We start from the raw sequence: 15,257 nt of genomic DNA, 5'->3' as shown, positions 1-15,257 counted from the left end.
CTCTTACTAATCTGTCTGTGCTACCGCAGGTGCTACAGCCGTGGGAGACGACCTTGGACAGGTATGGACCACTGCGGCTGCAGGGCGTGCCTAGCATCCACGATCTGCTGCAGAGTCTAGCGAGGTCTGGGGCGGTGACCTTGGAGTGGTCTCCACTACAACCTTCACGGCCGCTTATGCTGCTTCCCCCCGCTGGTCTCACACTCCCCATGCTGTGTCGGTGACGCCGTCTGCCGCTTCTAGGGCCGGTCGCCACCGTACCGAGGAGGGGTATGCCGCCGCGCCTGTGTTTTTCTTCGTGTTGCCTGCCCCAGACTTCCGCTGTTCCAGCAGCTCTCCCCTGGACCGGCCGCCAGTACCACGCTGGCTGCCGATGATTCTACGAGGCAATGGCTGGGCCTGCCGTACCTGTCGCTGATGTGTTCCCGCTACTGGCTTGGCTGTCCCTTCTGTGTTTTACCGCTGCCGCTGTTCCTGCCGCTTCTGAGCTGGTTGCTGTTCCTGTCGCTCCTGGTTCCTGCGCCTGTCCATGCAGGTCCTGCCCATGGTGTGTCTTCCCCAGTCCCAGGTCCTTCCGGACAGGTGCAGTCGGACCGTGTTGCTTCGGCAATAGGCCCGACTCCGGCCTGGATGGAGGACCTGACGACTGTCCTGCGTGAGCTGACGAAAGAAGAGGAAGGTGTCATCTTCGTCTGTTGCTGCCTCTTCCCCTTCGACTTCTAAGGCCCATAAGCCGAAGAAGAAGAAGGCTGCCTCCCCCCCCTAAGAAGTCTCCTTCGGGAACTTCTAAGGCCCTCCCTCCCACCTCGGTGGGACGGGGGGTCCGTCTGCTGGTCCTCCTGCTCCTTCGGGAGCGGGGCCCGTTCTCCCCTTCCGTAAGGAAGAGATAGACGGGGACCAGAGGAGTATCGGTTAGCTCTGGTACTTCCTCGCCTGGTGCTAGCGGCGATGCCGCTACGCCAGGTTCCGGCTCGGTCTCTCGTTCGCGGGAGATCCCGAGTGTACGCCTCTCCCTCGGGAGACCGTGCAGCCAAAGTTTCGGCGCCAGAGTTCGCTCGGCGCCAAGACCACGGCACGGAGCAGAAGGCTGGCGAGAACCGCTCAGGTGACTCTCGCCAGGCCAGCGGCCGCTCCTCGCAGCGACCAGCTGGTAACCGGGTTTTGTTATTCCCCCTAAGAAGACTCCTTCGGGAACTTCGAAGGGCTCGTCACATTCGGTGTGACGGGGGGTTCTTCTGCTGGTCCTCCTGTTCCTTCGGGAACGGGGCCCGTCTCCCCTTTCTGAGAAGAAGAAGAAGACGGGGACCAAGGGTGTGCTGGCTACCGCGGGTACACCTCGCCTGGTCTTGGCAGCTCTGCTGCTAAGCCAGGTACCGGCTCGGTTTCTCGTCCGCGAGAAGTTCCGAGTGTACGATCTCCTTCGGGTGACCGTGCAGCCAAAGTTAAGACGCCTGAGTTCGCTCAGCGTCATGACCGAGGCACGGAGCAGAAGACTGTCGAGAGCCGCTCAGGTGACTCTCGCCAGGCCAGCGGCCGCTCTCGCAGCGACCAGCCGGTACCTCGGATGGACGTGACGGTCTCTGACCGGCCACGGGTTGAGGCTGGGAAGAGGTCCCCCAGGTCCCCTCGACCGCGGTACCAGCCTCGGCTGGTACCTAGCGGTTTGACGTGCCGCGAGGACGCTCACTGGTCTCACGGCGAAAGCGAGCTCTGCAGGTCACCTGACCGCCGCTCCCACAGGGACCGGGCGGATACGGTGACAGCAGCAGCTCGTCTGACGCACGGGACCGGGGTCGACGTGCTCAGTCGAGCCGCTCGCCACAGGTGAGCGGCACGGCCAGGCCTGCAGATCGATCCCCACCGCGGGTTGGTGATCGGCTGCAGCCCCCCACGTACGCTGGTCCTGCCAGCGAGCGGGGGGGGAGCGTCAGGTCTGTCTCTCCACTACCTTCAACTTCCTCGGGCTACACCGGGAAGAGCGAGGTAGCTAGGAGTGATCGTGAGAGTGCGCCGCTCACGATCCCGTCACGACGCCGCACGTGCCACGTATGGTCTTAGGACCAACCAGGACGTACGCGCAAGTGATTGGAGGCGACCGTCAGGGGGAGAGGGGGTAGCGTCAGTTCTGTCTCTCCGATACCTTCAACTTCCTCGGCATACGCCAGGAAGAGCGAGGTATATAGAGTGATCGTGAGAGATGCGCCGCTCACGATCCCGTCACGACGCCGCACGTGCCAGGTTGGTCTTAGGACCAACCAGGACGTACGCGCAAGTGATTGGAGGCAACCGTCAGGGATCTGTTGCTGGTCCTTCTTCTGAAGGAGGAGGGTCCTGGGAGCTGCTCTTGTTGGAGGGACTGGACGGTCCTACTCCTCAAGACGCTGTAACTTCCGAGATTCAGAGTAACTTTACCCAGGTTATTGCACTGATTCGTCAGCACAACGACCGGGGGGAAGGATCGCCGCTCCCACAGCAGAGCCCATGTCTCTGCTCGAGTCGTTTTCGGGGCCCGAGAGGGAACCCAAACCGACGTGGGTATGCCGCGATCGGAGCTTGCGGATTCTGTCTTGAACCGAGTCTCTCGTCTCCGGACAAGAAGGCTCTCTCAGTTCTGGCCGGTCGATCAAGCTACTTCCACCTCCTCTACTGCGACAGCGGCGTTTCTACGTGTCTTCGGACACCGTATTTAAATACTCCTTCGGTCCTCCTGAGAGTTTTCGACCTCGACGAGGACTGGAATGAGTCGGAGGACGGTATCGGCTCTCTCCTGTCAGGTGTCGATCAGCCCCACCCAGACGACGTTCACAGTGGCGGCAGACCCTTACCTACAGTGAGAGTTCGTAACCCTCCTCGGGGAAAACGTTTTCTCCTGACGATACGTTTTCCCAGACTCTGAGAGGCCATCGCCGCAAGGCGATGGCTGCTCCTACTCTTCTCCAACTGCTAGTTCCACTGGGAAGGCGAGCGAGTATCCAATTCCTCCCCCATTCCCTCTCTCCTTACGGCTACGAGGGAAAGGGGAAGATCCTACAGAGATTTCTCTGTAGGATCCACGTTGGGGACTGCGCTACCGGGGGGGACCTTCGGGTCCTACCTGACGTAAGCCCCGGTCGTTGAGGAGGGATCCTGCCCCATTCTCGATTTCTACGGGAATCGAGAGGACCACCAGCCGATATCGTTTGACGAATTCGGTGGGGGTTTCGCAGACTGCTTAGAATTCTACGGAATTTCTAGCGCATTCAGAGTGTTAGAGTTTCTTACGATCTCCAAACACTTAGGCGAGACCACGGTCCAAAGTGAGCGAGACGAGAATCCCCGATATGTTACACGATAATCGGGGACCTCGCCTATGCTCGAATTCCTGGAATTTTCTAGCATTAGGAAGAAGACTGCTGCTGAAAGAAGACTATCTCACAGTAGGCGACCAACCTGGAATAGAGAAGAACGGACGGGAATATCCAGTTTGGCTGGAAACTATCGTCTTAGTATTCTGTCACCATTGAAGCTTTCCTTCGAGGAAGACTTCTCCTTCACTCTCTTTAATAGAGAACGAAGGTGGTCGATCTCCAATCCTTATTTTGTTTTCTTGAAGGAAAGAATTTAGGATGGAGATCGTTGTTCAGAATCCTACAAATATACTACGTATATTAACCTATCGACATGATTCTGCTAAGCAGTTTTGAATGGTCCGAGGGTAGGCGCATAATCTGGTATTCTACGGATTGCGACTTAGACGAAAAGTATTCTAATTGAACTGCAACAACCCGGGTTGCCTGCCAACCTCCCAGGAGTTTCCAGTTTCAATTTTATATACTTATGGTGTTGTCACAACAACACCATTTAAGCTTTTATATTTACCGAAATTCGTTTCGCTTAAATATAATTGCTCGAGCATATCTTTTTATGCTCGTGGTTCTAGCCGAACGCATTCCTTCGTGGAAAGGATTACTTGGCAACTCAGGATGACGAGTCAGCGACAGCTACTGCGTATTGAATTGCCCGAGGCATTTCAGTATCAGCTGCCGCTTTGAGATAGACGGTTGTTTATGTCTTTCTCACCTGCTTTTGATTGAATAACAACCGTATCTCTGCCCAACAATCACGGACTTAAGTCTCTGATTAACGGGGATTCTCGCATACATGAATGACCATCTACTGCTGAGAAACGCTAGTATTCATCGTCTTCGGTATTTGCGAGAATTTTAAACAGAGATATCTATTCGACTCTCATCTTGTTTCTGTTTACCGCACGGTAACAGAATTCTGTAAATAGTCTCTTGCTGCATCGTATCCCCGATAATGCGAATGATTTTTGCGGAATCTAGTTTTGTCCTCAAAATATCCTTGTATTCGGAGGGTGACAATTGTTCATTGTTCACCCCAAGGATTTAGCAGATGTATTGAAAGACATCGCCTACTCCCACCCACCTGCCAGCTCTACTTCCAAACGTTCAGCCCATGAGAAGCAGTTCTTCTTCAAGCGGCTCACCCCCGTGTTTCATTACTGAGACGCCCCGCGTTTCATTGCACACGGACAGCAATGAAATGGCGGTTAGCGTTTCAGTCATTTGTAAGCACAGGTTTTTTAGAATCTTGAGATTCCTTCTCTCGATTCAGTGCGAAGACGTAGGTTGCATTCATTGCCTACCTTCGTCTTCAAACGTCACATAGTGTTGTTTCTCCTTAAGCTGAGATTCAACGTCTATGAGATTTTCTTGCCATCAGGGACCTCGGTCTTTTGAAGGCAATTGACTTTCGCCTTTTGAGCTTATGCATTAAGAGAATCATCGCCGCGCCGTCCGGCATCGGTGACTAACAAATATTTTATTTGTTTGGTCTCTCAGCATAACTCTTTAAAGGGCGAAGGTCACGTGACTTACCCGGATGCTTGGACAACTTGCCTCTACTGATTCCGAACCAGTCAGTCGGCAGCTGTCAGAGCGCCCGAGTCAGTTACGAACTATGCTGTGGACTTAGTTCGGTTGTTCCAGAGCAATCATTACTTCGTCTTAATAGCTTGTCAGTATGAGTACTGTTTACATAACCAAAGTCGAGAAGAGGGATAGGTCATACGACTATTCCCTTCTTTTCGTCTTAGGTAACTGCATGACTTCTCTTGAGAAGTCAAGCACAAAGGGATGGGGATTTGTGACGCTCGATTCGTACCGATCTTCGTAGCGGATAAGACTCAGAAACCTTCGGTAACTGACGATTGGTTCGAGTCCTTCACAATACCCTCCCTAATGGACGTCACCGCCTCCGATACGAAGGCTATGCTGCTTTGTCCTGTGAAGGTGCGACGGAGCTGTCTGAAGAAACTCGACACCCAGGATGAGTGTGGACGCCTCTTCATCATTCTCTCGCGTTCCGCAAGAACTTCTCCGTGGCGCAGGTAATGAAGGCAGGCGCCTGGTCCAACCGGACCGCATGCACCTCCTTCTACCTTCAGGATATTGCCCACAGTTCCTTGGATCTTTTTCCTTGGGAACCGTGGTGGTTGCTCAACACGTTGTGTAGTTAACCCAGACCCTCGCAGCTGAACAGCATCGAGTCCCTGGTGTGACCGTAAGAATGGATGAGGAATGAGAGTGTGACTGGCTCCTCTTCCCATCTTTTTCTTCCCTCTACCTTTGGGTAGAGGGACACGGTCGTCACCCATGGCTGGGTAAGGACGAGATGCAGGTGAGCTACTCAATAGAGCACCATCCTATCCCTTTCAGTAGGGATAGGAGTAAATATCCACCACTTCCTCCAACAAGGGGGAGGAAGTGGATGCCAAATTGAGACAAACTCATCATTTTATGATTGTCTCTTGCAAACAGGAACAAGTTCTTGCTTGCTGGTACGAAGAGATACGCTTGCCTCTCTCTTAGTACTTGGCCCAGAGGTCTGACCATTGATCCTGCGGTGCACACCCCGATCAATCGGACAGAGGTTTGGATCCCTCCCTTGCTCTTACGACCAGGGAGGCACTCCAGGGTTGGACGAACACCAGTCTGTTCACCAAAAAGACTCAGATTCCTCCCACCAAGAAGTGAGTCTTCCTATTGTTAAAGGACCGAGGGTTTGTATTACGTATCGGAACAAATGACAATTTGTCGAAAATTGCATTTTTCCTAACTATACAAACCTGAGGTCCTTTACATATAGTCCCACATCATGCCACCCCTCACTCTGCAACTTTTTGCATGGGCCTAAAGCAAAAGTGATTCTTCACCTCTCGGGCGCGCGGGCGCGCGCACGATCGGACAAGCAGTTAACTACCGTTCTCCCCTTGTTCGAAGCTTACGACCGTCCCAGCTGCCGCTAGTTACCTTCCTATTGTTAAAGGACCTCAGGTTTGTATAGTTAGGAAAAATGCAATTTTCGACAAATTGTCATTTTACGAAAACTTCACATGCTTAATTTAGTTCGTATGGCGCTTTCATATATCACATTATGTTGACGAAACTTCAATCTTTTGAATGGTATGCTTAAAGATGTAATTGTATTTTTGTTTCACCAATTAAATATCGATTGAATAAGGCTGATCCATCCAATGACGATGGATCCAAGGTGGTGTTTCCCCATAATTTCGATTTTTGGGAAGGCAGTCGCGTTATGGCAGAGGTGCCCGCCAGGTGGCCATTTGGAATTTTACCCTACCTACCTACTATGCATTTCTTGGCCGTGTCCAATTGATTTCCGTTGATAAAATCTTTCCAAAGCATCGGATATGGATCATATTTTGGAAATAACTATTTGAAGCCACGGCCTAATTGGCAAAAATATGCACTGATGTCTAATGTTGATAATTAAGGCACTTATCGGAGTAAATCACAGAAATTTCAAGGGAAACTTAGCAAATAAATTTAGTAAGCACCCAGAGGGAGGCTAGTGAAACGTCATTACTGAAGGCCCTCCCACTCATTTATACTTTAGGAATGAAGACTCAGATGTTGGTAGTAGTAGTAATAGTAGTAGTATATGGGATTCTTGATTTGTTTCACACACACAAACACTTACCCTACTCTCTCTCTCATCTTTCCGATGAATTATGTGTTTTAAGTAAAGTACACTAAAGGAGTGGGCATAAAATGAGAATATTCTGTAATACAGTTCCTTGACGCAATTCACGTGTCCTTTAACTTGAAATATGCACCAACTCTTACACACTCTCTGTGAAAACCATTGTTACCCTGGAGTTTCTGTTGATTCATATTGTCTCAAAAGTTCCGGTTTACGTCTACCGGCTTAGTCCTGCTAAAATGAATGTAACATAACGCAAATGTTCAAAACCTTAACTTCCTTAATGCATGATCAGTCACATAATAATCCTAAGTATTTAGTATATCACACAACTCTCCATTTATTATTCTGTGCTTGAAACCTGACACTAATGTTGCTGTAGGAAGTTGAGTGTTATCATGAGCCTATGTATTCCAGGTTTTATCTATGTTTATTTTTTTATGAATTTGAAGATATATACTGCAAAATCACGCAAAACGAAAGCACTCTAGTCACAGTGACGTATAATCTGGCTTTGCCATGACGTCGGCAACTCGGCGATGTTTAACTATTATGCAAGGTTACCAGGTATATCGGGCCAAAACATCTTACCAAACACCTAAACTATCGTATTTTCATTTCAATATGATTGTGTATCACCAGTTCCAAAAGTTTTGCATAACTAATCAAGAAAATGTAAATAGAATTGGGTTATAATTGCTATGTATTCCTAAAGTCAACGTAAAATTGCACAATGCAAATAGTAATATTGCAATATGTACTATATTTACCAAATATAGTACATATTTGCTATATTTATACAATATGCCAAATTCTTATTCTTTACCAGTGGTATCACTAATGAAAACCGTAATATTATCGTAATTCTCAACATTTCTCAACAAGAGGGTCAAATGTTGTTTCCACGATCATTGTCACACTACTGGGAACACTGCTATTAAGCCTGATGTCATACTTTACGTCACAAGTAGCCTCCCTATGGGGTGCTTACTAAATTTAGCTAAGTTTCCCTTGAAATTTCTGTGATTTACTCCGATATGCCGTTAATTATCAACATTAGACATCATTGCATATTTTTGCCAATTAGGCCGTGGCTTCAAATACCTATTTCCAAAATGTGACCCATATCCGATGTTTTGGTAGGATTTTATCAACGAAAATCAATTGGACACGGCCCTGAAATGCATAGTAGGTAGCCTTTATAACACAGTAGCCTGGAGGTTAGGTATTTGAGAAATGTACCAAGATAATGAGACATTGGTCAAACTGAAGGCTAATAACGCACCCTTCTGGTTCAACCACCATTAGTGGGCTTGCCAAATGGTCATTTTGTCAAATACCAGTTGCTTGGGAATGAATGTAAATCATAGCCTAGCATGAATAAACAATAGCAAATATCGTTAACATGAATGTTAGACATAAACATGCATAAAATCATATATAAAAGGCAATGACTGGCTGGAACCGGGCTGCAGTAGTAGTCTTCACTTGTACTGAGAAATTTACCTTTTTTTTTTCTTGAAAATTTTACTCTCATCCTCAAGGGGCAGTACTAAATATGGCATCCTGAGGAGCTTCTGCCATATGTAGTACCAGCATCCTTAGGGCTGAACAATAAAACCTGAACGAAAGGTGGTAAGTTTCTCATTATTTTGGTATGTCACAGGTTTTCTCAATTGTACTGCAGTAGTATATTCACCCTTTTCTATAACATTTAGGCAAAAAATGATAATAGTGAACCATATCTCCATGTGGCTGTATCGTTTACATTAAGCCTTGTGCTGCGTTATTTTTATTATCTCGTTAAGATGTCATTATGATCACAGGCTGTTCTTTCCAGGTTCGCTACCGCTTCAATGGGCATTTTTCGATGCTTCGGATGCCTAGCTCTGCGGCAGTCCTCCTCAGGGTCTCCTGTACAAACAGATCACCGTCTCTCACATCACTCGTCGGCCAAAGGCTCATTCATTTAGGTTAGGTGTGTAGATACATTTTCTTTATTCAAGACCATCTGTTTCCAGCTTTCATTTATGGTTGTTGTTATGACTATAATTGCTGTTGTTCCACAGGGGCCATTTTAGAACAATAGACACAGGTTCTGCCGAAGAAATGACTTTAACCAGAGTGCTTACCTCACCTTCCTAACCTGACTTGAGATGCCATGCCCTGACCTAGATGGGGTGGCGCCACCCCCTCTACTAAAACTAAAAGTTGGAAACATGCTCTGAGGCAGTGTTTGAGGCTGCCCCTGTCATTTTGCAAACTACCCCCATACTGGAAAGTGGGAGTTGGAAGTCTTTTTCGCAATGAAAAAATAACTTCAAGTTACAATGAACAAGTTTATATTTGTATTTTCTTCGGCAAGATTGTTGGGATGATTCAATTTGGTAATAGTATCCGTTTAATTCACTGCATTTACAGCTGACAAGATTTGCAAGAAATGAAGGAAAAACTGTGAAAAATAATCTTTGCAAATGATAGACTAGTGCTCAATAAAAAAAAAGATAAATGTGTAAAAAAAATGTTTGTTGCTTTTCAAATGTTATATGAATAGTAATGAATTGGATAAAAAGGCTGTACAACACGAATAGTGCTGTGTGAAATTTGACCCATTTGTAAGTGATAGATGATTTTGTTTTGATACATTTTGAATAAATGTATGTTCTTATTTTCATAGTTTATGCTCGTATCCAGAAATGTAAAATGAAACAAAGAGCGCAGTGCAAATGAAGGTATACTGTCTTTCCAGGTAGAAAATGGATGTCCTCTTTGTCCTGGATACCACCTGATGGTCACGACACAGGCGTTGTGTTTTACAATAGTGCCAGTAAGAGTAAGGTAAGGACTGTTTAACTATTCTAAAGGTAGATCATATGTAAATGTGCCTTTTGTGAATTAAATCATTGTGTTTGTACAAATGTAGCTCTACAAACTTAAACTTTATCGTAGCAGCTAAGCCAGCACTGTCCTCAAAGTTTGGATTGCTGGTACTATATTGTCTGTTTTGTAATGTGAGGGCAAAGGTATTCAGAATGAGGGTTTGTTCCGACACGAATACAAACCCTCGGTCCTTTAACAATAGGAAGTAGCTAGCGGCAGCTGGAACGGTCGTAAGCTTCGAACAAGGGGAGAACGGTAGTTAACTGCTTGTCCGACAGTGCACGCGCCGCGCGCCTGAGAGGTGAAGAACCACTTTTGCTTTCGGCCGCGGGTGTGAAGGACGTGTTCGTCATCCCTCTCTGCCCGCTTCATCGTTGTATGCTTTGTTTATATTGTGTTTTCTATTAACGGTTTGTTTGAGTTGAAAATAGAACTGTAAGTACTCTGTTTTCATTTTCATTACTTAATTATGGGTCAAGATGGAGCTATTGCCGTAGATGCAGCGGTTTCCGCTCTTTTCATGAAATTGATACCCTTGAATCATGTCTCGGTGCCGAGGGCGGGAGCTCGCTCGCGCCGAGTCATGTATTTTGGGCGAAAGTGTGTAATTAAAATGTAAGTACTTCTTTCATTATATTTTTGCCCTGTGCGTTCGTTGCCGAGAGCGTGAAGGTGCTCGGCACGAGCCTCTTATTTTGTATAATAGAATGCAATGAAAGTGGAATCGCAATTGCAGTATTCTTTTTCATTTTCATTTATTATTTAATTGCATCAATTTTCATTTGGATCAATTTCCGCTCTTACCCGGGAATTGATCCTTCCCATTTTCATATATTTTTTATGATAAGCATTAATATTATTGGATCAAGTTTCCGCTCTTACCCGGGCGGATTTTGATCCTTCGCCTATTAATTTATGTGAAAGTGAAATCGCAAGTGCGGCGGTATCTTTTTCATTTTCATATATTATTATGATTGCATCATTTTCATTTTGGATCAAGGTTTCTGCTCTTTATTTCCCGTGATTGATCCTTCCCCTTTATGTTTGTGTGAAAGTGAATCGCAAGTGCAGTATCCTGTTTCATTTTCACATTATTGTCACGGCTGTGCGGGGGTGGGGGAAGCGAAGGTCTGCCAGGAAGTCGTCGGAAAGCTCTCCCGCGACTCCCTTGGTATCCGATTCTTCGTCTTTTTTCCTGGCCCCGCGTCAGCTCCCACGAATGGCACCTTGCCCTTGGCGGGGGAGATCCTTCTCCTCGCGCCCGGAACTGTCGAGCGTGAGGAGGGCTCTTGGTGCCCCGACGTACAATTGTTTTCGGGGTCTCCCGTTCGTTCGGGATGGGGCTAGCCCCCCCCCCCCCGCCCCCCCACCCCCCCCCCCCCCCCCCCCCCCCCCCCCCCCCCCCCCCCCCCCCCCCCCCCCCCCCCCCACACGCACGCGAAGGTATCCTCCACTAATCACTCTTTTTGTTGCTTCCGCAGAACAAGTAACCTGGGACAGGTGTGGGCGTCCTTGGGTCTGCAGAGCGTGCCTAGTGTCAGGGGTTGTTTCAGCGTCTGGCGGGGGCGGGGACCACTACAACACTACCCCAGGGTACGCCGCCCGTCCTCAACTTGTGATACCCCGCATGTGATGACGGTGACGCCGACAGCCGCCGTTCAAGGGCCAATCGCTGCCGTGCCGAGGAGGGGTGTGCCGCTCCACCTGGGTTCTTTGTGCTGCCGACCCCAGACTTACGCTGCCCAACCTCCCCTGGACCTGCCACTGGTACCCAGGATCGTCGATGGCTGAAGCTAAGGCTCTTTGGTTACCTGACTTGCCCTGCTGTACCCGTCCGTACCTGCCGCTAACGCTGTTTCTTGCTGCTGGCCCAGCCGCTCTCGCCGCTCCTGCTGTTCCTGCTCCTGCCCACATCGTTCCTGCCCACGGTACTGCTGCCCCAGACTCAGGTCCTTCCGGACAGGTGCAGCCGGGCCGTGTTGCTTCGGCAATTGCCCCGGCTCCGTCCTGGATGGAGGATCTGACGTCTGTCCTGCGGGAGACCTGACAAAGAAGAAGAGGAAGGTGTCGTCGTTCTGCTGCCAGCCTCTTCCCCTTCGACTTCTCAGGCTACCAAGCCAAAGAAGAAGATGGCTGCCTCCTCCCCCCTAAGAAGGCTCCTTCAGGAACTTCTAAGGGGGGGGTCCTTCTGCTGGTCCTCCTGCTCCTTCCGCAAGGAAGAAGAAGACGGGGACCAGAGGGGTACCGGCTACCACCGGTACTTCCTCGCCTGGTGTTAGCGGTGCTGCCACTACGCCAGGTTCCGGCTCGGTCTCTCGTTCGCGAGAGGTTCCGAGTGTACGGTCTCCCGCGGGAGACCGTGCAGCCAAAGTTCTGGCACCAGAGTTCGCTTGGCACCAAGACTGCAGCACGGAGCAGAAGGCTAGTGAGAGCTGCTCAGGTGACTCTCGCCAGGCCAGTGGCCGCTCTTGCAGCGACCAGCTGGTAACCCGTGGGTTTTTCCCCCTAAGAAGCTCCTTCGGGAACTTCTAAGGGCTCGTCCCACTCCCGTGGGACGGGGGGGTTCTTCTGCCGGTCCTCCTGCTCTTTCGGGAACAGGGCCCGTCTCCCATTCTGCAAGGAAGAAGACGGGGACCAGAGGGGTACCAGCTACCACCGGTACTTCCTCGCCTGGTGTTTGCGGCGCTGCCGCTACGCCAGGTTCCGGCTCGGTCTCTCGTTCGCGAGAGGATCCGGCTCGGTCTCTCGTTCGCGAGAGGTTCCGAGTATACGATCTCTCGCGGGAGAGCGTATAGCCAAAGTTTTGGCGCCAGAGTTCGCTCGGCGCCAGAACCGCGGCACGGAGCAGAAGCTGGTGAGAGCCGCTCATGTGACTCTCGCTAGGCCGGCGGCCGCTCTCGCAGCGACCATCTGGTAACCCTGGTAGACGTGACTGTCTCTGACCAGCCACGGGCTGAGGCTGGGAAGAGGTTCCCCCCTCCCGATCGTTGGTGCCAGCCTCGGCTGGTACCAGCGGTATGACGCGCCGCGAGGACACGCACTGGTCTCACCGCGACATTGGTCTCTGCAGGTCTCCTGACCGCCGCTCCCACAGGGACCGGGCGGATAGGGGGACCAGCAGCAACTCCTCTGCACACGAGATCGGGGCCGCTGTTCTCGGTCCAGCCGTTTCCCTGGGAAACAGCTCGACTAGGCCTGCAAGTTGGCGATCGCCTTCAGCCCTCCAAGCCCACTGGTTCTGCCAGCGAGCGAAAGAGGAGTGTCACGTCTTCCTCTCCCGTGCCTGCAACTTCTCGGTTTGCACCAGGAAGAGCGAGGCACGCGGTGATCGTGAAGGGCATGCCCCGCACGATCCCGTCACGACACCGTAAGTACCAGGTATGATCTTCGGACCGACCAGGACGTATGCGCAAGTGGCAGGAGGAATCCGAGAGGGGTCTGTCGCAGTTCCTCCTCCTTAAGGGGGAGGTTCTCGGAATGCTCTTGTTCGAGGGGCTTGACGGTCCTACTCTGCAAGATGTTGTGACTTCCGAGATCCAGAGGAACTTTGTCGAGGTTATGGCACTGATTCGTCAGCGCAACGACCTCGGGGAAGGATCGCTGCTCCCACCAGCAGAGCCCACGTCTCGGCTTGAGTCGTTTTGGGGCCCGAGAGGGAACCCAAACCGACGGTGGGTCTTCCGCGATTGGAGCTTGCCGATTCTGTCTTGAACCAGAGTCTCTCGTCTCCGGATAAGAAGGCTCTCTCAGATCTGGCCGGTCGAACAAGCTACTTCCACCTCCTCTACTGCGACAGCGGCGTTTCTACTTGTCTTCGGACACCGTATTTAAATACCCCTTCGGTCCTCCTGAGAGGTTTCGACCTCGACGAGGACTGGAATGAGTCAGAGGATGGTATCGGCTCTCTCCTGTCAGGTATCAATCAGCCCCACCCAGACGACGTTCACGTGGCGGCAGACCCTTACCTACAGTGCGAGTTCGTAACCTCCTTGGGAAAACGTTTTCTCCTGACGATACGTTTTCCCAGACTCTGAGAGGCCGGCGATGGCTGCTCCTACTCTTCTCCAACTGCTAGTTCCACTGGGAAGGCGAGCGAGTATCCAATTCCTCCCCCATTCCCTCTTTCCTTACGGCTACGAGGGAAATGGGAGGGATCCTACAGAGATTTCTCTGTAGGATCCCATGTTGGGGACTGCGCTACCGGGGGGGACCTTCGGGTCCTACCTGACGTAAGCCCCGGTCGGTGAGGAGGGATCCTGCCCCATCCTCGATTTCTACGGGAATCGAGAGGACCACCAGCCGATATCGTTTGACGAAGTCGGTGGGGGTTTCGCAGATTGCTTAGAATTCTACGGAATTTCTAGCGCATTCAGAGTGTTTGAGTTTTTTACGATCTCCAAACACTTAGGCGAGACCACGGTCCAAAGTGAGCAAGACGAGAATCCCCGATAATTGTTACACAATAATCGGGAACCTCGCCTATGCTCGAATTCCTGGAATTTCTAGCATTGGGAAGAAGACTGCTGCTGAAAGAAGAGTATCTCACAGTAGGCGACCAACCTGGAATAGAGAAGAACGGACGGGAACATCCAGTTTGGCTTGAACTATCGTCTTCGGTATTCTGTTCACCCATTGAAGCTTTTTCCTTCGGGGAAGACTTCTCTTTCACTCTCTTCACTAGAGAACGAAGGCGGTTGATCTCCAATCCTTATTCTCATTCCTCAAGGAGAAAAAAGAAGTTAGGATGGAGGTCGTTGTACAGAACCTACAAATATACTATGTATATTACCCTCGCGACATGATTCTCTTAAGTAGTTGAATTGTCTGGGGGGTAGGCGCATACCGTAGTTAACTCTACGGATTGTGACCGAGACGAATTGTATCTTAATTGAACTGCAACTTGGGGCTGCCTGCAACCTCCCAGCAGTTACCAGTTTTGATTTTAGATACTTGGTATTGTCATGACAACACCAAATCAGCTTTTGTATTTACCGAAATCCGTTTCGTTTAAATATAATTGCTCGAGCGTATTTTTTATGCTTGATGGTTCTAGCCGAACACATTCCTTCATGGAATGGATTACCTGGCAACTCAGGATGACGAGTCAGCGAGAGCTCAGCTACTGCGTATTGAACTGCCTGATAGCAGCTCAGTATCAGCTGGGTCTCCGAGATGCACTGTCAGTTATGTCTCTCTCCCCTGCTTTTGATTGACTACCGAATCGTATCTCTGCCAACAATCATGGACTTAGGTCTCTGATTAACGGGGATTCTCGCAATAATGAAGGACCATCTACTGCTGTGACGCTCGATTCCATCGCCTTCGACATTGTGAGAATTTTTAACAGAGATATCTCTTGGACTCTTTCA

The 15,257-nt window shown here is 49.9% G+C and overlaps 1 protein-coding gene across 3 annotated transcripts in view; it reads left to right on the top strand.

Annotated features, from left to right (window-relative positions):
- Nucleotides 1–15,257, top strand: part of LOC135203714 (probable cysteine--tRNA ligase, mitochondrial) — an 85,549-nt gene that overhangs the window by 40,541 nt on the left and 29,751 nt on the right. For 2 of the 3 annotated variants that reach the window (XM_064233616.1, XM_064233614.1), the window contains exons 2-3: nucleotides 8,849–8,986; nucleotides 9,758–9,846. In XM_064233616.1, coding sequence (XP_064089686.1) covers nucleotides 9,769–9,846 — 78 coding nt within the window. In that variant the 5' untranslated portion in view covers nucleotides 8,849–8,986; nucleotides 9,758–9,768. The remainder of the gene's footprint in view (nucleotides 1–8,848; nucleotides 8,987–9,757; nucleotides 9,847–15,257) is intronic. The other variant, XM_064233615.1, reaches the window with a different exon arrangement.

Source organism: Macrobrachium nipponense, chromosome 36, assembly GCF_015104395.2.
Source record: "Macrobrachium nipponense isolate FS-2020 chromosome 36, ASM1510439v2, whole genome shotgun sequence".
In the NCBI taxonomy this organism is placed as follows: domain Eukaryota; kingdom Metazoa; phylum Arthropoda; class Malacostraca; order Decapoda; family Palaemonidae; genus Macrobrachium; species Macrobrachium nipponense.
The sequence above is the reverse complement of the archived record's forward strand: the minus strand, read 5'-3'. Positions and strand labels throughout refer to the sequence as shown.